The sequence below is a fragment of the Lucilia cuprina genome, chromosome 6 (assembly GCF_022045245.1).
Source record: "Lucilia cuprina isolate Lc7/37 chromosome 6, ASM2204524v1, whole genome shotgun sequence".
Lineage (NCBI taxonomy): Eukaryota > Metazoa > Arthropoda > Insecta > Diptera > Calliphoridae > Lucilia > Lucilia cuprina.
This window is the reverse complement of record NC_060954.1, coordinates 46122195-46146362: the sequence shown is the minus strand read 5'-3', so window position 1 is coordinate 46146362 and position 24168 is coordinate 46122195. Positions and strand designations below refer to the sequence as shown.

General features: G+C 29.9%; 2 protein-coding genes across 3 annotated transcripts in view; one reads left to right on the top strand and one right to left on the bottom strand.

Annotated features, from left to right (window-relative positions):
- LOC111678138 overlaps positions 1-12132 on the bottom strand; it is a 15510-nt gene extending 3378 nt beyond the window's left edge. Inside the window, exons 1-14 of the mRNA XM_046954126.1 lie at positions 12123-12132; positions 6809-7095; positions 5944-6115; positions 5682-5828; positions 4285-4307; positions 3954-4065; positions 3521-3893; positions 3297-3456; positions 3143-3222; positions 1541-1654; positions 1113-1465; positions 868-1010; positions 701-809; positions 602-632 (exon numbers count right to left, since the gene is read on the bottom strand). Of these exons, the coding sequence (XP_046810082.1) occupies positions 602-632; positions 701-809; positions 868-1010; positions 1113-1465; positions 1541-1654; positions 3143-3222; positions 3297-3456; positions 3521-3893; positions 3954-4065; positions 4285-4307; positions 5682-5828; positions 5944-6115; positions 6809-7095; positions 12123-12132 (2114 nt within the window). The remainder of the gene's footprint in view (positions 1-601; positions 633-700; positions 810-867; positions 1011-1112; positions 1466-1540; positions 1655-3142; positions 3223-3296; positions 3457-3520; positions 3894-3953; positions 4066-4284; positions 4308-5681; positions 5829-5943; positions 6116-6808; positions 7096-12122) is intronic.
- A 247-nt stretch (positions 12133-12379) lies between these two features.
- LOC111678154 (regulator of hypoxia-inducible factor 1-like) lies at positions 12380-22956 on the top strand. Of its 2 annotated transcripts, XM_023439413.2 has the most exons (12): positions 12380-12571; positions 15140-15426; positions 15502-15682; positions 15746-15892; positions 15981-16353; positions 17568-17733; positions 18827-18906; positions 20110-20223; positions 20287-20633; positions 20698-20840; positions 20903-21011; positions 22816-22956. In XM_023439413.2, exons 1-12 carry the CDS (start codon positions 12487-12489, stop codon positions 22842-22844), a joined length of 2061 nt encoding a protein of 686 aa, XP_023295181.2. In that variant the 5' UTR covers positions 12380-12486; the 3' UTR covers positions 22845-22956. The 2 variants fall into 2 exon arrangements, with proteins under 2 accessions (XP_023295181.2, XP_046811591.1); XM_046955635.1 differs by lacking the exon at positions 15140-15426 and having other exon boundaries at positions 12424-12571.
- The last annotated feature ends 1212 nt before the right edge of the window (positions 22957-24168 follow it).

Sequence of the window (24168 nt, the reverse complement as noted above, 5' to 3'; positions counted from 1 at the left end):
CTAGTCTATAGTCTAGTCTATAGTCTAGTTTATAGTCTAGTCCATAGTCTAGTCTATAGTCTAGTCTATAGTCTAGTCTATAGTCTAGTCTATAGTCTAGTCTATAGTGTAGTCTATAGTCTATAGTCTAATCTATAGTCTAGTCTAGTTTATAGTCTAGTATAAAGTCTAGTCTATAGTCTAGTCTATAGCCTAATCTATAGTCTAGTCTATAGCCTAATCTATAGTCTAGTCAATAGTCTAGCCTATAATCTAGTCTAGTTTATAGTCTAGTCTATAGTGTGTTCTATAATCTAGACTTTAGTCTAATTTGCAGTATGTTAGTATTTATCAAATTGGACACCAATCCCAGAATAAAACCATTTCAGTTGGCTTAAAATAATAGATATTATATTTTTTCTTTTAACCAGGGTATACATAATAAAAGGTGGTATCATTAGACCAGCTGATTATTGTTTACATATTTTAGACATAGACTTGTATACAGACGTAAACTGTACGTTTGCCAAACTCCATATAGACAATTTTTCGCAATCGTTCTCTCTCTCTCCCTATACCATGTTTTAAATTATAAAGTTAGTGAGCTTTTACTTTATTCTGCATATCAGTTGTCGGAACTTTGATAGTTTTTCCTGTTGCAAAAATAAAAGGAATCAAATCAGTATAGGTATTGTATTTGTTATATTAAAAGCAATTTTACCTTTTTTGTAGTAATAATAAGCAATTCTTTGTATGGGATATTCCACAAGTATTGTAACTAGAAATGCTACACAAAGGGAAAATAAAAATAGGGCAATCGCAGTAGTCGCCTAAAAAAAATTAATTTGATAAAAATATTCTCTATAAATTTTGCATTAAACTAATTACATGCTGCAAATGATTGACAAACATCGGATCACGTATATGACCATTTAGTAAGTACAATATGGAAAAATGCCATAAATATAGTTGGAATGATAATCTGGCTAGTATACGAAATGCTGGATGACAGAGATGCTCTGAAATTGATACTGAAAAGAAATACAATTTTAATAAAATTATATGCATAGACTAATAAACTTTGTTCCAAAATACTTCACGTAATACAGAGAACTTGACCTTGACATACTTACATGATTTACAAAACATGCCCAAAAATACTAATCCGCCAAAGACAATTACAACAAATAAATTACGATTTAAACCCGCATATAGAGCCGTCCATAGAGATGGTTCATGAAATATCAACACAGTTCCCAGCCAACATATCCATACACCTAAAGCTATACAAGACCAAAAGGCAAATTCAAATATCTCGTTGGGAATACGAGCTAATTGCTTATGGAACTCAGCATTGTGACAATATTTCTCATAAATTTCACCACAAACTATTCCAAATAAATAACCGCCTAAATTTGAATAGAATGGAATGAATAATCTGTGATAGACTTTTTCTTCATCGCCGACATGTATATAACGGAAACTTCTAAGAAATAAAAATATTTATATTGAAAATTTATAGAGATTTTGATTGATAGACAGTTGCTTGCCTAAAACTTACTCTGGTGATATTAGAAAACATGGTTCCGTTTTGTAAAAATAAGAAATGCTAAAAGGTATAAGAACCGTTAAAATTGCTAAAGAAGTTAGAATTTTCTTTTTCAACTGTGGATATCTGAAATCAAAAGATGTTGGGATCTTGAGAATTTATATGAAAAGTTGTGAATACAAAATATACAATAAAAGTTTGTTAGATCATTGACAAGTTCAAAGACTTTATCAATATAGCATTCCAAAGATTCAATTCAATTGGCTGGTGCATGGTAATATACGTGAAAGTAGTCTAGTTATTAGACTAGAATGTAGACTAGTCTCTGTACTGGTCAAAAGACAAGTCAGTAGACTATTCAGTGTAATAGTCAGTGAACTAGTCAATAACCTAGTCAAAAATCTAGTCCTAGTCAATAATCTAGTACATATACTAATCAGCTTACCATTTTAAAGACTTGTCAGCAGTCCAGTCCGTAGACCAGTCCGTATACTAGTCAATAAACTAATTCATAGACTAGTCAATGAATTAGTCCATATTAAGTTCAATAGACTATCCTATTAATCTGGACTATAAAAAGTCTATAGAATAATCCGATAAGTAGTCAATATTTGGTTAGTTTATAGAATATTCAAGAGCCTTGTCTATAGATTAATAACAAGTCATTTCCATGGACTTGTCTATAGGCTAGTCCATAATGTAATTAATGAAATAAGCTATTGATTTATAATAGACTACATGGACTAGTCATTTCAATATACTGAACGTAGACAAGTCTATAGAATAATCAGTAAAGTGATATTCCGAAGATATAGTATTTGACTAGTTTGTAGAATATTCAGAAGTCTTGTCCATAGACTATTTAAAAGACTAGTCTATAGGCTAGTCCATAGTTTAGTTAATAGAATAAACTATAGATGCATAACAGATCATTCAAGAGGCAAGTCCGTAAACTAGTTACATGATTAGTGCCGATTGGTTTAGATTAGTGTTCTATAAACCGTCTTTCGAACAATCGACTTTTTGTCGAAAAAAGTCGAAATCGGCTATTTTGTTCCAAAAAAGTCGATAACTATCGTATTGGATAAAGTCGGAAACTAGTCTATATAATCCATGGCTAATCGATTGTTTAGTTAATAGAATAAACTACAGATTTGTAACAGACCATTTAATAAACTATTTCGTAGACTAGTTACATGATTAGAGCCAATTGGTTTCGATTAGGATTCTATAAATCTTTCGGATAATCGAACAATCGTCTTTTAGTCGAAAAGTCGATGTCGACTATTTTGTTCCAAAAAAGTCGATAACTCGACTATAGTCTATAGTCGAATAGTCGACTTTGTAAATAAAAGTCGGAAAGAGTCGAAAATTCGGAAAAAATCGAAAAAAGATGTCGGAAAGTCGGAAAAAGTCGGAAACTTTAAAAGTCGATATTTAATTAAATGAAAAAAAGTCGAAAATTTCATAAAATGCAAAAAGTCTAAAAGTTAACTTTTCGTTTCAACTATAGAACCCTAGTTTAGATTGGTCAATAGACTAGTTTATATATTACTTTATATACTAAGGAAAAGTTCACTTTACCGAAAGTCAAGTTATTCAAATCAAACTTACTTGCGTATAATTGTCAAAACACAAACATAAAAAGCAAACATTTGCCAATCAGATGTCATATACCAAGTATGTGGATGACCCTAATATTTTAAATTAAAAAAAAAAAACAAATATTAATTTTACAAAAAAATTACAAAAACCCCGGTCAACTTACACTTTCAGAGATATTATCAATAATAAATAAATTTTTCCACCATTTTTCACGACTAAATGTGCGTACCGGTTCGCTTAAATGTCGCCAAAACGGACCATCTTGTAGACGGATAAAGAAAGTAGCATTTACTAATAGAAATAAAGCCAATGATGGAAAAAATCTACAAAAAAATATTTTATATTAAACAATCTAATCATTAGTTAAAAAAAAATTTCATTTCTTACCTAATATAACGTAATTTCACTCCTTTACCAAAAGCCTTAAAACAATCCCAGATACTCGTTTGAGGAGTGATATTAAAAAATTGCGTAAATTTAAGATACAACAACATACCGCTTAGAATATGAAAAATTTCCAAGAGTAGCGTACCATTTATAAGCCACATATGTGTGGGATTTTTGGCAAAATTTTCAAAAATTTCAGAATTTTTAACTGGATAATATTGAATAAAATATGCATGACCAAAAATTATAAAAATTACACAAATCGATCGAATTCCATCTAAATAACTTAGATCGATACTCAATTGACTAGTAGATGGTTCAACGAGACGATAATAGTTACGAGGTATTGAGAATGCTGTCAAAAGGATAGATACTGAAATAAAAATAGAAATTATGTACATATTTTTTATAAATGTTGTTCTACTTAATATACATATAGTTAGTATATGCCTAGACCCAGCAAAAACTTTCATTGTCATGATATGGAAAACAAGTAATAACCACGATAACTTATAAAAAGAAAATTTAGTATGAAGACGAGAATACTTTTACATCGTTTACTAACAGTTTTCACAAAAAATACAAATTCAAATAAAAAGGTTAAAATAATCAATTACAGTTTTTGCGGTACTTTCATTCTACCCCTTTTTCGTTATATACCGGGTGGTGTTAATGGAGCAAAGAATTAATTAATAATGATCATTAATTATTATTAATAATTTTATTGCTAGTTAATATATTTATATTAGTTTTATATATTCTACTTGTAATGACTCTGTAAACAGTTCTGGTGACGGTGCCCGAAGTATAATTTTGTAGTTTGTTAATTAGTCAGTTAGTTAATTTATCTATTTATCTATACATTCACTAGACTATAGACTAGACTATAGACTAGACTATAGACTAGACTATAGACTAGACTATAGACTAGACTATAGACTAGACTATAGACTAGACTATAGACTAGACTATAGACTAGACTATAGACTAGACTATAGACTAGACTATAGACTAGACTATAGACTAGACTATAGACTAGACTATAGACTAGACTATAGACTAGACTATAGACTAGACTATAGACTAGACTATAGACTAGACTATAGACTAGACTATAGACTAGACTATAGACTAGACTATAGACTAGACTATAGACTAGACTATAGACTAGACTATAGACTAGACTATAGACTAGACTATAGACTAGACTATAGACTAGACTATAGACTAGACTATAGACTAGACTATAGACTAGACTATAGACTAGACTATAGACTAGACTATAGACTAGACTATAGACTAGACTATAGACTAGACTATAGACTAGACTATAGACTAGACTATAGACTAGACTATAGACTGGACTATAGACTAGACTATAGACTAGACTATAGACTAGACTATAGACTAGACTATAGACTAGACTATAGACTAGACTATAGACTAGACTATAGACTAGACTATAGACTAGACTATAGACTAGACTATAGACTAGACTATAGACTAGACTATAGACTAGACTATAGACTAGACTATAGACTAGACTATAGACTAGACTATAGACTAGACTATAGACTAGACTATAGACTAGACTATAGACTAGACTATAGACTAGACTATAGACTAGACTATAGACTAGACTATAGACTAGACTATAGACTAGACTATAGACTAGACTATAGACTAGACTATAGACTAGACTATAGACTAGACTATAGACTAGACTATAGAATAGACTATAGACTAGACTATAGACTAGACTATAGACTAGACTATAGACTAGACTATAGACTAGACTATAGACTAGACTATAGACTAGACTATAGACTAGACTATAGACTAGACTATAGACTAGACTATAGACTAGACTATAGACTAGAATATAGACTAGACTATAGACTAGACTATAGACTAGACTATAGACTAGACTATAGTCTAGTTAGTTAGTTAGTTAGTTAGTTAGTTAATTAGTTAGTTAGTTAGTTAGTTAGTTAGTTAGTTAGTTAGTTAGTTAGTTAGTTAGTTAGTTAGTTAGTTAGTTAGTTAGTTAATTAAGTAATTAGTTAGTTAGTTAGTTAGTTAGTTAGTTAGTTAGTTAGTTAGTTAGTAAACATTGAAACTCCATAACGTTATTTGAAAATCTCTTCAATGAAACCCTTACCTGGCTGTTGAGGGTTCACTTTATAATATTCCGCGTTTTGCTGATCGTCGGGTTGTATACTTTTTAAACGCAAGTCATAGAAAGTTGAAAAAATATTGAGAATTATAATTACTTGTAGAAATTTGTAAAAGACTTTTTCCACCGTATCTAGAATAGAGAACCATTTTTATAAAAAATATAGAATCTAATGATCTTAAGAGTCCCTTCGAAAAGCTTGTGAAAATATTAACGTTTAAGCATTATTAATAATTGTTATAAATACCTTTTTCAGGGGTTTCCTTAGATCTCTCACAATACTCAATGTAGATTCTTAGGTCTAAGCCATACATCTCTTGAAAATCTGAATTTAAGCAGTTATGAACTAAGTCATGATATTCAGAGCGCATTTGCAGATCGAGCGGACGTTTATGGATCGCATCGAAAAATTGTGTAATCTATACGAAATTATTAATTATATTATTTACAGGATTTATAAATAGTTTTTAATATTTTTATATTTATAAAATCAGTACAGCCTTTGCAACAGAGGATCTTTCTCTAATTAAACACTTCTAAATTAGTTGGTATATAAAGCTATACCAGTGAGCCGTTACGATCTAATTCTTTAAAGTTTTGATCGTGATAATATTAAACTGTTAATAGTGTGGAAATGTAAGTGAAAAGAAGTGTATTAAAGTGTTTTAATCACATAATTAATGCGACTCTTTAAACAAAATCTTTATAGAAAACAATATGAAAAATTTAATTTAAGAACGTACGAGGTATTTTTAAAAGTTAAAAAAATGAAAAATTTTCAAGGTTTTAAATAATTTCATTATAAAGAATAGACAGTGTCTATAAATTAGACATAAAATTAAAGCAAATTTCAAATATTTATTTATCAATTGATATTATTAAAACAGTCATAGGCTCTAGACTGAAATAGGATCTGATTTACTTAACATTTAAAATTGATTATAAAACCGTTGACGGATCATTTCTTGTGTATAAAGAAATTTATATAATAAAAATAGATAATTATTTAATACATAAACAATTATTAAAACAAGACAATAAACCTTTGTACCAAATCACATAATTATAATAACAACTGTTAAATTATTATTAATTTATTTGCAATTAATTACCTTATTTGTCAATCTACTATCATTATATTGATAATTATTATCCAATTTCATGGGGAAATTTTTACAACGTTCCAAACAAACTCCAAAGAATAGACGATCACGTCTAAAATGAAATTTATATTCATCTGTGTGTTGAGAAATTTGTCTCCATAATTTAGATGAATTTTGTGGTCGTATTTCGGCATAAACCATACAGTAGGTGGATTCAATTCCTGAAGTTTTATTATTGAGACAGGCATCGTAATCATCAAAATTATACAGGGGTGGAAAAGCTTTAAAGGATTTGGCTGAAAATATTATATTTGTAAAATTATTTTCAAGAAATAATGTATTATTCTAACTAAACACTGAAATTATTGATAAATATCTAAATTTAGTAACGATTATGCATGCAAAAACAAAGTAAGTATGTGGAGGAAAAATTAAAAAAAAATTCGAATGTGGCTTCATATATGAATGTACATTAGACTATACACTAGACTATATACTAGACTATACACTACACTATAGACTGGAATATAAACTAGACTATAGACTAGAATATAGACTAGACTATAAACTAGACTATAGACTAGACTATAGACTAGACTATAGACTAGACTATAGACTAGACTATAGACTAGACTATAGACTAGACTATAGACTAGACTATAGGCTAGACTATAGACTAGACTATAGAATAAACTATAGACTAGACTATTGATTGATAGACTAGACTATAGACCAGACTATAGATTAGACTATAGACAAGACTCTATCTATCTATCTATCTATCTATCTATCTATCTATCTATCTATCTATCTATCTATCTATCTATCTATCTATCTATCTATTTTTCTATCTATCTATCTATCTATCTATCTATCTATCTATCTATCTATCTATCTATATATCTATCTATCTATCTATCTATCTATCTATCTATCTATCTATCTATCTATCTTTCTATCTATCTATATATCTATCTATCTATCTATCTATCTATCTATCTGTCTGTCTGTCTGTCTGTCTGTCTGTCTGTCTGTCTGTCTGTCTATTTATCTATCTATCTATCTATCTATCTATCTATCTATCTATCTATCTATCTATCTATCTATCTATCTATCTATCTATCTATCTATCTATCTATCTATCTATCTATCTATCTATCTATCTATCTGTCTGTCTGTCTGTCTGTCTGTCTGTCTGTCTGTCTGTCTATCGATCTATCTATATATCTCTCTATCTCTCTATCTATCTATCTATCTATCTATCTATCTATCTATCTATCTATCTATCTATCTATCTATCTATCTATATATATATCTATCTATCTATCTATCTATCTATCTATATATCTATCTATCTATCTATCTATCTATCTATCTATCTATCTATCTATCTATCTATCTATCTATCTATCAGTCTATCCATCTATCTATCTATCTATCTATCTATCTATCTATCTATCTATCTATCTATCTATCTATCTATCTATCTATCTATCTATCTATCTATCTATCTATCTATCTATCTATCTATCTATCTATCTATCTATCTATCTATCTATCTATCTATCTATCTATCTATTTTTCTTTCTTTCTATCTATCTATCCATTTACATATCTAATTCTAAACAATTCATTTGTTTGCAGGTTCTTTAAGATTTAATGATTTCTAAGTGAATCTTAACCAGTTTTATACGTTTATTACTCATACCAGTAGTAAACAATATTTACGTATTAATGCAGTTTTGAATATTAGAAATAATAATATAGGAAATTTTTTTAAAATAAAACATAAAAACACGTCATAATTTAAGCTTTTAATTAAAACACAACTAGACTACTATAAACTGTCTACTGATCATTCATTTCATTTGCTAATTTATGTAATCTACTATGGAATTTTTTACTCGATAATCATTCAATAATATTAATACAATTAAGAAGAACAAGATAAAATGCAATCAATACTTGTAATTCTGTCATTTTCAACTATTGACCGACAGAATATGTACATATACGTACATACATATAGAGATATTCATTTTTTCTTAAATTACATAATCTGGTTTCATTTAACCAACCACAAAAAAAACTTCAATGACCTTTAAGGAGCCGGCATTGACTGAATAAAAGAAATAAACTGGATCACTATGTGTTATTGTTTCCTATACCGTAAATGGTATGACGTGATGAAATCATTAAAATTGACAAAAGTAACAAAGGTGTGCAAAATAAAAACAATAAAAGATCTTGTAATAATTAAAAGAATGGGGAAGAATACACATTGACATTAATATTGAAATTTAATTTATATCTAAATTTAAAGGTTAATGGGAGATTTCTTGGAAAGTAATAAGGAGAGTTAAACTCGCTACGAACCAAAGATTTGACTGTTTAATTATGCGATCATGAGAAAATTTCGAGAATGTTTAAACTTTTATCCCCTTTCTACAATTACCATATAAATAATATAAAATCTTTTATGATTTTGTAATGTTCAAATATTTTAATATTCATTTTACTACGATAAAACTGCTACCACAATAAGTTTGTCATCAAATCATTTAAGAGCCACTTTAAAATTAACAAAAATAATAAAGGTGTGCTAAACACATAAGCGATTGGGTTATATACGTTGTATTCTTCTACAATTTTTATATAAAAATCTTCAGAAAATTCTATATTCAATTGGCATAATATGTACAAATACTGATATTAAGTATTGCAAATATTTAACTAATTCCCTATACAATATTTTAACAGTCAATTAACACTTAACTCTGCCATCGCTTACAGTAATTGTTTTATAGATTAAGCAAATGAATGAATGAATAAATGAATGATTAAAAAATATTAAAAGAGTTTCAATTGAAGAGTGAAAAATTAGCAAGATGTTGAATATTAAGAAAAAATCATAAAAACTATACTACAGACAAGCCTATACTACCGACTAGATTATACTATAGGCTAGACAATACTATAAACTAGACTATAGACTATACTATGCACTAGACTATAGAGCCTATAGTCCAGGCTACAGACTAGACTATGAACTAGACTTTAGACTAGACTATAGACTAGACTATAGACCAGACTATAGACTAGACTATAGACTAGACTATAGACCAGACTATAGACTAGACTATAGTCTATAGACTAGACTATAGACTATAGTCTATAGACTAGACTATAGACTAGACTATAGACTAGACTATAGACTAGACTATAGACTAGACTATAGACTAGACTATAGAATAGACTATAGACTAGACTAGACTGTAGACTAGACTGTAGACTAGACTATTGACTAGACTATTGACTAGACTATAGACTAGACTATAGACTAGACTATAGACTAGACTATAGACTAGACTATAGACAAGACTATAGACTAGACTATAGACTAGACTATAAGACTAGACTATAGACTAGACTATAGACTAGACTATAGACTAGACTATAGACTAGACTATAGACTAGACTATAGACTAGACTATAGACTAGACTATAGACTAGACTATAGACTAGACTATAGACTAGACTATAGACTAGACTATAGACTAGACTATAGACTAGACTATAGACTAGACTATAGACTAGACTATAGACTAGACTATAGACTAGACTATAGACTAGACTATAGACGAGACTATAGACTAGACTATAGACTAGACTATAGACTAGACTATAGACTAGACTATAGACTAGACTATAGACTAGACTATAGACTAGACTATAGACTAGACTATAGACTAGACTATAGACTAGACTATAGACTAGACTATAGACTAGACTATAGACTAGACTATAGACTAGACTATAGACTAGACTATAGACTAGACTATAGACTATACTATAGACTAGACTATAGACTAGACTATAGACTAGACTATAGACTAGACTATAGACTAGACTATAGACTAGACTATAGACTAGACTATAGACTAGACTATAGACTAGACTATAGACTAGACTATAGACTAGACTATAGACTAGACTATAGACTAGACTATAGACTAGACTATAGACTAGACTATAGACTAGACTATAGACTAGACTATAGACTAGACTATAGACTAGACTATAGACTAGACTATAGACTAGACTATAGACTAGACTATAGACTAGACTATAGACTAGACTATAGACTAGACTATAGACTAGACTATAGACTAGACTATAGACTAGACTATAGACTAGACTATAGACTAGACTATAGACTAGACTATAGACTAGACTATAGACTAGACTATAGACTAGACTATAGACTAGACTATAGACTAGACTATAGACTAGACTATAGACTAGACTATAGACTAGACTATAGACTAGACTATAGACTAGACTATAGACTAGACTATAGACTAGACTATAGACTAGACTATATAGACTAGACTATAGACTAGACTATAGACTAGACTATAGACTAGACTATAGACTAGACTATAGACTAGACTATAGACTAGACTATAGACTAGACTATAGACTAGACTATAGACTAGACTATAGACTAGACTATAGACTAGACTATAGACTAGACTATAGACTAGACTATAGACTAGACTATAGACTAGACTATAGACTAGACTATAGACTAGACTATAGACTAGACTATAGACTAGACTATAGACTAGACTATAGACTAGACTATAGACTAGACTATAGACTAGACTATAGACTAGACTATAGACTAGACTATAGACTAGACTATAGACTAGACTATAGACTAGACTATAGACTAGACTATAGACTAGACTATAGACTAGACTATAGACTAGACTATAGACTAGACTATAGACTAGACTATAGACTAGACTATAGACTAGACTATAGACTAGACTATAGACTAGACTATAGACTAGACTATAGACTAGACTATAGACTAGACTATAGACTAGACTATAGACTAGACTATAGACTAGACTATAGACTAGACTATAGACTAGACTATAGACTAGACTATATACTAGACTATATACTAGACTATAGACTAGACTATATACTAGACTATATACTAGACTATAGACTAGATTATAGACTAGATTATAGACTAGATTATAGACTAGGCTATAGACTCTTCTAGATTATAGACTAGACTAGTCTATACTTCTATGCCAACAGAAGCCGGAAATCATTCATAATTATTGTTATAAAACGTCTTACTGCTTTCTTTGTATTTCTTGATTAAACCATTAGTTTTAACAATAAAAGCGGATAAAAACAAATCTAGGAATACTTAGAATTAATTGTGGCTCTTACAGTGACCTTTAAGTCAATAAATGGAATAACAATAACAGATAATACTTTCGTAACTAAACACACATACCTTCATACATATGTATATCAAATCCATCGAAAACTATTGATTGCTACATAGTAAGTTATCCCTATAGTTTTATTTTATTAAATAATAAAAAAATGTTTTTTAAACAATAAACAAGTATTTATTCTACTTGTTCTTTAAAAAAAAACAATTAAATGTTTATATTCATTTGTGCATATGTAAGTATTTACATTTAAGTTTTTTTCCTTAATAGTACAAACTAAAATGCACTGTTAAGTTAAGTTTAATATAGTTAAGATGTTTTAGATTTAGTAACGATTTAAAACTCGTACGCAACGGTTTACCCGGAAGAACTATAAGGATTTAAACAAAAAACTATTCGCACATAGATATCCTTGTCGAAAAAATGAATTATTCGGTTAGTGTTCCTTTAATAAGTTCGTTACTGTTATTAATTACAATAACTGCAAGTGTTTATGGTCAACAGAAATGTTAGTATAATTTATGATTGAATTTACAACAATAATAATAAGAATTATAATAAACCGGATATATATTATTTAAATGTTTGTTTATAAATGTAACATTATATTTCCGTTAAATATTACACAATATGTACACTGTGCTACAAAATAAGTTATAATATTAACGCAAATAATTTGTGGATATAGATGTGATATAGTCTAGATTACTAAAGAAACTATAGTGCAGACATAGAGGAGACCATACATGGAAGTGAATATAGTCCTGGATATAGGCGTGATATAGATCAGATTACCAACAAGACGTTATGCAGACTAGATGGGAGACAATAGTCCATATAAGAACGAAAATATTGTCCTGGATATAGACGTGATATAAACTAAATTACAAACAAGGCAATAGTGCAGACTATATAGAAGCCATAGAGGAGATAGCTGACTTCCAAAACGTACCAAAACAAAGTTTAAACACTACTTCACGGCGGTATTTAGATCTTTTACATATGTAAAAGTTGCAGAACATGGCAACAATGCTTTCTTTATTTTCACGTTCTTAAACAGCGAAACGCAATGAGCTCTCAAATGAGCTACCTTGCACTCTTTCTTTCACTCTTCCGTCACTAGTCACATAACCATGGTGACATCACTAGCCTAGCCTGATCATTGTTCACAATTTTGTATACATAGACTTGTATATTGGCAATCGTGCGGTTGCTTTCAAGTGCATGGTACATTGGGATGGGATCGTCTAAACGCAATATCCCAGCAGTTCCACTAATAGTTACCCACCTGGATGATCGTAATTCCTATGTTTTGGATCATTAGTCACGAATGTACCCTTTGTAATCGAGAATGAAGACAGTCGTCACTTTAGTGTCCTCTTTGTAAGCGGGAGCGGAGACAGTCGTCTCTTTACTGTCCTCAAGTAACCTAGAGATTATACTCTTAAAAGGTGTTTTTTTGTTGTACTTCCGAAAGTAGTTATTTTACCCATCTTTTGGAGAAATGATTATAATTTTCTACTAATATGCCACCATCTGTTTGACTCAAATTTATAACTTACATTATTGTCCCATAGTATTCTGGAGAGTAGACACTTGAAATTTTTAAATTTTAGTTCCATTAATATCTTACCATCTGGCTGATTCCAATTCGTATGTTTTTGTCTTTCGTCACAAATAAACCCTTTGTAAACGAGAACGAAGACAGTCGTCACATTAGTGTCCCCTTTTGTTAGCGAGAGCGGAGGCAATCGTCTCTTTACTGTCTCTTTGTAGGATGTAGAGTGACGATTGACTTCCTCATAGGACAAGCCCATGTTAAAATGGTTGGTCACCTAGGTAGTCAGGTGGCAAGGGCCACCACAAGTGGTAGTTTAAGTGGTCAGTTCGGGACTGTCCCATCGAACTGCTGGGATGCAATGAAACTATCACACATTGACAACGAATACGAAGGACAGTCATTTGGCTCTCTTCATTTGCTGAAATGATTCAAAAAACAATTGTCTCATTAGATCAGGTCTCATTAGATCAGGGATGTATTTTTATATAAACACTAAAAAAGTGAAACAGCTGTTTCCATCTTACTTTGCTATTGTTTTATACCATCGTGTAAATACAAAAATATAATTCATACAACTTTTATTCTCTTTTTATACCCTACACCACATTACTGGGGAGGGTATATTGAGTTTGTATAATATTGGTCCTATAACTACCTTAAAGGTTACTAATCCGCTCAGAATCATTTTCTGAGTCGATTTAGCTATGTCCGTCCGGCTGTTCGTCCGTCTGACCGTCCATGTAAACCTTTTAATCAAACTACAGGTCGCAATTTCAAAGATAATTTAATGAAATTTGGTACATGATATCCTACTGTCCCAGGGACAAAGCCTATTGAAAATGGTTAAGATTGCTCCATTCTTTTACCTTGTCCCACACAACTAAAGCACCAAAAGGGACTTGTAAACTTTGTAATCAAAATTATGTTTAATATATTCATACCAAAACCAAGTCCTATACTAGACTTGATGACCCTCACAAATTCTATAATTATAGCCCCCTATATGACCCTAGCCCCTCATATGAAAAGCCCCCCATCAAAAATTTCACTTAATGTCCACAATTTTATTCAACAATAAACTGCTTAAGTATATCTGAGGCAAGGTAGAATTTACCTTAAACTCACACACAAAAATCAAAATTTTCCCTGTGTGAATCGGTACTTTGCATTGTCAAACTTTTGTACTGCGGCGTTATGAAACACTCTACACGACTTGGACTCAAACTGTCATTTTGGAAGTCAGTGCATATTGTAGACTATAGAACTGATTCTAGACTAGACTATTGCACCAGCCTAAAGACGATACTGTAGTCCGAAATAGGGGCAATACTAAAGATTTGAGATTATATTATATTTCGTATATGATATCGTTATTCGTATATGATATCGTTATTCAATACGAATACATTTCTAATATAAACCGAAAACCTTTTAAAACAGACATATAACTGATGTCATCAGTTAATTAGTCATGCCAAATTAAACCTTTATTTTACCACATTTTTTAACCATTAGCTTACTCACTTCACGATTTTCCACCTTTATACAAATTCGATGATTATGACTCATGTCTGGAGTGTAAAAACCACATTCTTCCGGCCACCTATTGTATGGTCTATGCTGAAATCAAACCAGATAACTCTTCAGATATGTGGCAACAAATGATGGAACATTATGGTGAATATCCATTTCGCTATAGACGTGATCATTTATTTTTTGGTGTTTGTGTGGAAAGATGTTTAAAGTTAATCAAAACTAAGGAAATTAATAAATTACAAGAAAATGACTTAATTAGAAATGAGGTATATAAGTAAAAAACAGATTTTATAAATATTTTTAGAATTTTTATAAAAAAAAATATTTTAATTATTAAATAGATAACAGATTATTTCGATAAAGTACATAAAAGGCCCTTAGATGAGAGAATTCGTAAAGAATATCATGATTTAATACACAACTGTTTAAATGCTGAATTTCAACAGAAATATGATCTAAATTTAAGAACCTATATAGAATATTGTGAAGAATCTAAAGATGTTAAGCAAGAAGAAACTAAGGGTAAGGAAAATTTATAAACTTAAAGAAAATAAAAAGAAATTTAATTTATTATATAAATTTCAGATCCCCTAGAAAGTTTATTCTATAAAATACTGGGTGTTTTAATCATACTTAACATTCTATCAACTATATATGATTTTTGTCTGAAACTTCAGCAACCGGAAGAAAATCAAACTAATGATTTCTATAAAATTAATCCACAACAAATGGGTAATTCAATTAAATATTTAATAATGTTTACTTAGTATTTATAACAATTAAAAATTAATTAAATTTCTATTAATTTCATTTTGCAAAGTTTCTAGATTATTAACATCGTTTTCAGTATGTCGCAATTATTATCGTCTAGTTCAGCCTTATTTCAGTGATGTTGGTAAAGATTTTCGATTTCTAGATGGTTATCGTTCGATCTGTATGATGTTTGCCCTATTTGGTCATACATTTTTTTGCGAATTTCAACACATAGCTAATCCACAATATTTCGAGAAAAGTTCTGATGATGAGAATAGTTTGTGGTTTTTAAATACAACCATGATCATCGAAACCTATTTTGTTATGAGTGGCTTGTTTTTGTTTATTAAATTTCAGCAAGGACGTTATGTCAGTCCGCAGACAAGTTGGCAGAAGTTTTTCCTTATCTATGTACAATTTATAGTATTTCGTTTTATAAGGTAAGAAAGAAAGAAATTTTAATTTAATTCTATTTTATACCCTACACCACTTTAGTGGGGAGAGTATATAGGGTTTGTGCTGATGTTTGTAACGCGCAATAATATTGATTCTATACCCACCTTAAAGTATGCCAATCGGCTCAGAATCATTTTCTGAGTCGATTTAGCTTTGTCTGTCCGTCCGTAATGAAACTACAGGTCGCAATTTTGAACATAATTTGATGAAATTTGGTATATGATATTCTCTTATCCCAGGGACGAAGCCTATTGAAAATGGTTAAGATCGTTCCATTATTTTACCTGGCCCCCATACAACTAAACCCCCGAATAGGGCTTGTAAACCTTGTAATCAAACTACAGGTCACAATTTTGGAGATAATTCAATGAAATTTGACACAGGATCTTTTATAGTACCGTAGACGGAGCCTATTTAAAATGGTTAACATCGGTCCATTATTTCACCTACAAATTTTTACCATACAACTGAAACCCCAAATAGGGCTTGTAAACCTTGTAATCCAACTACAGGTCACAATTTTGAAGATAATTCAATGAAATTTGACACAGGATCTTTTATAGTACCGTAGACGGAGCCTATTGAAAATAGTTAACATCGGTTCATTATTTCACCTAGCCCTATACAACTGAACCCCTGAATAGGGCTTGTAAACCTTGTAATCCAACTACAGGTCACAATTTTGGAGATAATTCAATGAAATTTGACACAGGATCTTTTATAGTACCGTAGACGGAGACTATTGAAAATGGTTAACATCGGTCCATTATTTCACCTAGGCCCCATACAACTGAACCCGCCAAATAAGGCTTTCATCTTATCTTGACAAAAAGCTGCAAAACCAAGTTCTATACTAGTCTTGATGACCCTCATGAACTTTATAATTATAGGGCCTCATTTGACCCTAGCCCCTATAAAAAGACCCCCTCAAAATTTTACTTAAATATCCATAGTTTTATTAAAAAAATAAATAGCTGAAATATATCTGGTTAAAGGTACAATTTAAAAAAAAAACTAAATCACATTTTATTCGTATAATGATGTAGGGTATTATATGGTCGGCCTCGCCCGACTTTAACCTTTTACTTGTTAGATTTAAAACAGTTATCATTTGATCTATTATGAGACCTAAACATATCATTAAAAAACCAACATTTTTGTTATAAAACTTTTCTTTTTGTTTACTTTTTTTCTACAGATTTTTACCTACAGTTAGTTTACTTATACTATTTAATGCCACTATTCTTACCCGCCTACAAAATGGTCCCTTTTGGCGACATATTACAGAACCTGTTCGTGTTTTTAGTCGCGAAAAAGGCTGGAAAAATATATTAATGATTAATAATTTCTCACATAAAGAAAGTGTAAGTGTATTTTATTAATCGTATCATTTAAAGTTCAAATTTATAACGTAGCTATAGTTCAGACTTAATATGGAACTATAGTTCAGAATAAACATTAAACTATAGTGTAGTCTAGGAACGATTATATATTGCTGACTATAGACGAGATCAGACTACCGATGTTAATATAGACGAGACTAAAGTTCAAACAATAGTCGAGAGTATCGTAAGGACTAAAGTCAAAATGATAAACTAATAAACAATACTGTAGTCAAGACTGTAAACTATACTTTTGCCCAGACAACAATACAGAGAGTATAGTCCAGACTATAGTCCAAATGATAAACTGTAGACGATACTGCAGTCGAGACTATAAACTATTCTATTGCCCAACAATACAGACTATAGACTAGACTATAGTAGGAAATATGAACGGGTCTCTACTACCGGATAGAGACAATATTACATTCCAGACTACAGAAGAGACAATATTTTAGACTATTAGTCTATAGTCCCGCTTCTAGAGAAGTGTACAGTCCATACTAGAGATGATGTTATACTTCGGGCTATAAATGAGACTATAGATAAGTACCGACTATAGAGACTACAGTTCAGACTATAGACAACAATAGGATATAAGAGACAATAGAAAATGGATCATAGCGTCGTCTATGATGTAGACTATAAACACTATACTATAGAGCAGACTTTAGACGATACTATAGTCCAGACTATGAAAGAGACTATAGTCCATACTACAAACGGGACATATTGCAGACTAAAGGCCAGAGTATAGAGAATAGATTGAATTATGTTCCAGACTAAAGACGATATTATCGTACCGGCTATAGCCTTGTTTATAGACCATACTATAGTACGCTTATAGTTGATACTAAAGTCCATCCACATGTATACTTTAGACAATATTAGACTACAGTCCTGTCGAAGCATTAATTATATAATTAATAAACAAAACTATAGCCCATATGATAGACGAAGATACTAAGTATATAGTCTATATTATAGATTAAAGACAAGACTAAAGCTTATACTATAGGCTATAAACGAGATATATTGAGAGGTCGAATAACAACAATTTTTTTACGATTTCCAGCCTAGTCATCATACTTGGTATATTGCCGCTGATTGGCAGTTATTCGCTTTATATTTATTTGTAATCATGATTGTAGCCAAGTAAGTACAAAACAACTCGTTTAAGCCGGCTTTAAACGATCACACTAGTAAAATGTTCTGTGAAAATTTTGTGTAGAAGAGTACGGATGGTTAGGGTTCTATAAATCGACTTTCGAATAATCGACTTTTTGTCAAAAAAAGTCGAAGTCGACTATTTTGTTCCAAAAAAGTCGATAACTCAACTATCGTCTATGAAAAAAGTCGACTTTGTAAATAAAAGTCGGAAAGAGTCGAAAAATGTTGAAAAGTCGAAAAGTCGAAAGAAGTCGAAACAAATCGGAAAAAATGGAAAATAGTCGGAAAAGGTCGAAAATAGTCGGAAAAAGTCGAAAATAGTGGAAAAAAGTCGAAAATAGAAAGAAGTCGAAAAAACTCAAAAAATTGCAACAAATAGAAAAAATATAAATAAAATTTTTTTATTAATAATAAATAATAATAATATAATGTTAAATGGCAACATTATAAATTTACGCTTCTGGCTTCGGAAAAAGTCGAAATAAGTTGAAAAGTCGAAAAAAGTCAAAAATTCGGAAAAAGTCGAAAAAAGTCCAAAAGTCGGAAAAAGTCGAAAAATCTACTTTTAATTAAATGAAAAAAGTCGAAAAATCGACTTTTAACTAAATGCAAAAAGTCGAAAGTCGACTTTTCATAAAATGCAAAAATTCGAAAAGTCGACTTTTCATAAAATGCAAAAAGTCGAAATGTCGACTTTTCGTTTCAACTATAGAACCCTACGGATGGGATCGTCTACGCGCAGTATATAATAATGAATCCATCACACATTGAGAGAGAGAGAGAGAGAGAATACAGATGGAAAATTTAACAGTCGTATGGCATTCTTCATTTTTTTGAAATGATTAAAAAAACAAGCAGGTCGCATTAGATCAGGGATGTATTTTTATGTAAACATCTATAAAAAAGTGAAACAGCTGTTTCCATCTTACTTTGTTATTGTTTAATACCAATCGTGTAAACTCAAGCAAAAATATAAATCATACGACTTTTATTATCTTTTTTTGTTATACGAATGGAATTTCATTTTACTTATTTATTAGACTTTAGGTACATAAAGTGTGATCGTGTAAAGTGCCCTTTATTAATATTGATCTTGAGAATTTAATGATTTTTTTTTACATAAAGACTAAAATTTTACAAATTTATATAAAGTTTTCAATGAAGAGTCTGCTTATGTATCTCTTTCAGATATCCAAAGATAAAAAAGTATATATTTTCATCATTGGCTATTTTGGCATTTGTGATACCCTTCTCCATTAGTTATTTGCTAAAATTGAAACCTTGTTTTGTAATAAAACCAGAGTAAGTTATTTCAAAATTAAAACATAAATATAACATAAATTAATATAAAATTTATTTACGCAGATCCTATCGCTATTCTTTTTTTAAAGATATCGATGTATATTTTAAAATTTATACACCTTTCTATACAAATTTATTTGGCTATTTATTTGGTATAATATGTGCTGAAATTTATTTAAAATATACACGTATTGCAGAAATACGTAAAATTATACATGAAAAACCCATATATATCGTGGCTGCCCATTTTGTGGCTATTGTGGCATTTTTATTATTTTGGTTAGGACCCATACTAGAGATAAATGCGCCGTCATCTATATGGTCAGCATTGTATACCGGGCTGCATCGTATTTTATGGATTATATTTGTCTGTGGTTTACCTTTGTTATTGATGTCCTGTAATTGTGGTTGTAAGTCGAATAATAATAATAATTATAAAAATGTATAGCTAATTATTCCACCATATACTTCCAGGGATCGCTTATGAATTTTGTTGTCTTCCCATATTTCGCTTTTTAGCCAGATTATCATTTCAAGTATATATTTGGCACATGACCATTGTATATTTATTAAATGGTTATCAACGTCAACCCTATTATGTTAATAACTTTTATTTTGTAAGTTTTAAGTAAAATATTTTCTCAAATATCTATTAAAAATATGTTCTTCTTTTTTTTAGTTTACACAATTTATTGTATTATATTTTTTCTCAAATGCTGTGGCGTTCATAATGGCTTTATTTGTGGAGTATCCCATAGCTCAAATTGCACAAGTTTTACAATCGAAAAGTGAGTATAAATATATACATATGTACAGTATATCAACTAAGTTTTTTGCCTATCTTTTTTTAAGAGAATTTTGTTTTTTATTCATACATAATATTCGAAAAAACTGGTAAAAAGTAAATTTATGTTTTCCAATTAAAAATAGAAATTGTATAAACTGGGAAAACCAAGAAAATCTGCAGTGTCATTTATACTTATATAAAACTTATTTGTGCAAATTTTTAGATAGATAGCAGAATATTTGACGTAATTATGTCATAAATAGTTCCAATCGGGAGGTACGGTTGTATGGGGGCTAGGTGAAATAATGGACCGATTTCAACCATTTTCAATAGGCTTCGTCCCTGTGCCAAAAAACATGCTTGGTCAAAATTTCATTAAATTATCTTGAAAATTGCGTCCTGTACCTTGCGCACAAGGTTTACATGGACAGCCAGCCAGCCGGACAGACGGACGGACATGTTTTAATCGACTCAAAAAATGATTCTGAATCGATCGGTATACTTTATATGGGTATTGGACCAATATTTTTGTATGTTACAAACATCAGCACAAACGTATAATACCCTCCTCACTATAGTGGTGTAGGGTATAAAAACGCACCGAGTGCTCTTTTAAAATCTTTAACTGCCAAAGGGAGGCGACTTATATCCAAAGAAAACCATTGGACTCCTGATTTATCTTCTCCAAAATCCATATACGAACTAGGAGTAACATTATGTTTAAATTTAGACCCCTAAACAGACCTTAGAATGCTTGGAACCAATGTAAAGTGAACTGTCGTGTAGTACTGGACAAATACCTAATTTAGATATTTTAAAATAGAGGTGGTTATTATATCCTTAGGTCAACAAAAGCAGCATTTTTCAGCTAATACATACACTTTTATATATATTTAGAACATAAATCAAGAATAACTATCCAGATCCAAATCCGCCTACTGTATGTTATTCATAAAATAAAGCATTTAAAATATGAGATTGAAAATCAAGATTTTAGCATGTAACAATTCTATAGTGGTATATGGTGATGTCCCCATACTTAGAGAGGCTGGGATGGTACTTAGTTTTAGATTTATTGAATAAGAATCAATATTCTACAATTGTGAACAAAATTTATGCAGTACTCCCAAATAAATGGGGTTTCCGTAATGTAGTTTTTGTTTATCAATACAAAAAACCCAGATTATTTTTGTTATAATATATAGATTTACTTATACCTCACTAAACATTTTTTCTAGGTCCAAATCCATTGATTATCTAATATATTATGTATCCAATTCAAAATTACTTATTATTTTCGAAATTTAATCAAAGAAACGCTAGATTTCCTGTTAAGCCAAATATTGATAAATTCTTATAGGTATATAGGATAATAAATCAGTTAAGAAATGTTCAAGAAGAGTCGTTCTACTACTAAAATATCTAAAAAGTGTTATTCTAATATATAAGAGTAAAAAAAATATTAAATTTTATAAAATAATGCAGCAATATTAAAAAAAGAATGAACAAAAAACCTAAAAAAGCAAAATACTTTATTGATCCAAAAAATTAACAATATGTTCACATTTTATCAAAAATCTCGTTAATTAATATAACGATTTTATTTTTTATGGTAGAAAATTAAAATATAAGATATTCTTTAAAAAAATACAACAAACTAATTGCTTTATTTTGCTAAAAATAATTGTTTAGATAAAGTTTTTTCTTAAAATTTATAAAATTTTACATAGGCAAATTACTTAATTGATTCACTGTATGGATTTATAATCTTATAATTACATTTCTAATTGTTTTTTATTTAACAGGTAACGACAAATCGAATAAGAAGTCCTAATAAAGAATTTGTATTTGTAGAATTGGTATTTCTTTTTATTTTTAAGAGAAATACAATAAATTATTGAAATGTACATAGTTTTATTAATTTAATAATAAAATAGTTAAAATTATATCTTAGAATTTTTACTATAAATAATTCGCACATCTTGAGAACTTTCAAATTACAGGCGAAACTAACTATAGTCTAGACTATAAACTACATTATAAGAAAATTTAAGAGTATAATACAAACTATATACTACACTATAGTTTAATCGTTCGGCCAGACTGTGGTAGAGAATAATGTTCAGACAAAAAAAGATACTACAGGCCGGACAATTGATCAGATTGTAGAACAAACTATAGATCAGACTCATATGTAATCTATGGGCCAGGAAGTGAAGTTCAGTTTGTAAATCGGTCAATTGTGCAGTTAATAGCCCATACTACAGAAGACGTTCATTCGATAAACCTCACTTTAGATGAGACTAAAGAACAGACAATAGAAAAGACTCTATTGATTATACCTTAATACAGACTATAGACCAAACATTAGACACGACTATATTCCATGCTATGTACGATATATAGATATAGATGAAACTATAGACGAGGCAATATTACATATAACAGATAGGCCTTTATTCTAAGCTATAGACGAAACTGAAATACAAATTATATACAAGACTATAGTCCAGTCTATTGACATAAAATGAGGCTGTAGCGAATACAATAGAAATAAACTTTCATAGCGGGTATTTGAGTTGGCAATCAAAAGCCAATAAATAATCAGATTAGTGAAACTAAAAATAAATTAATTCTGATGTTAATTCCCTTTGAGTACAAGATTAAACTTCGCAGTGTTGCCATACAAAACAACAGAAAACGTCACTGTTTGTTATCAAAGCAATGAATTTTTTGTACAAAAGAAGAAGACAATTGTAAATATAATATGAAAATTAATAAAAACTTAAATTTAAAACAAAAAAATTTATATTTTGATGTCCCTATAATTTATACTAATCGGTAATCAATAATTTTTATGTTTATTTTAGTAAAAATTGTATTAATTTTTTGCATCAGCTGTTTACACTTTTGCATTTCTTGCTCAAGTTTAAACCACCTCTATTGGGCGCCTAAACTAGCAAACAAAATTAACTAATTGAGTACTCATAAACAACTATCGAGGATTAATATTAAATTAATCCCTGATCATTCACCTATAGATTGACCCTTAGAAATTACAATCTAATTTTATTTAAAAATTTTGTAATAAAGAAAATAACGAAAAATAAAAAAAACTTTTTATACCCCGTTCACACGGTGCAATTATTTGTAATTCA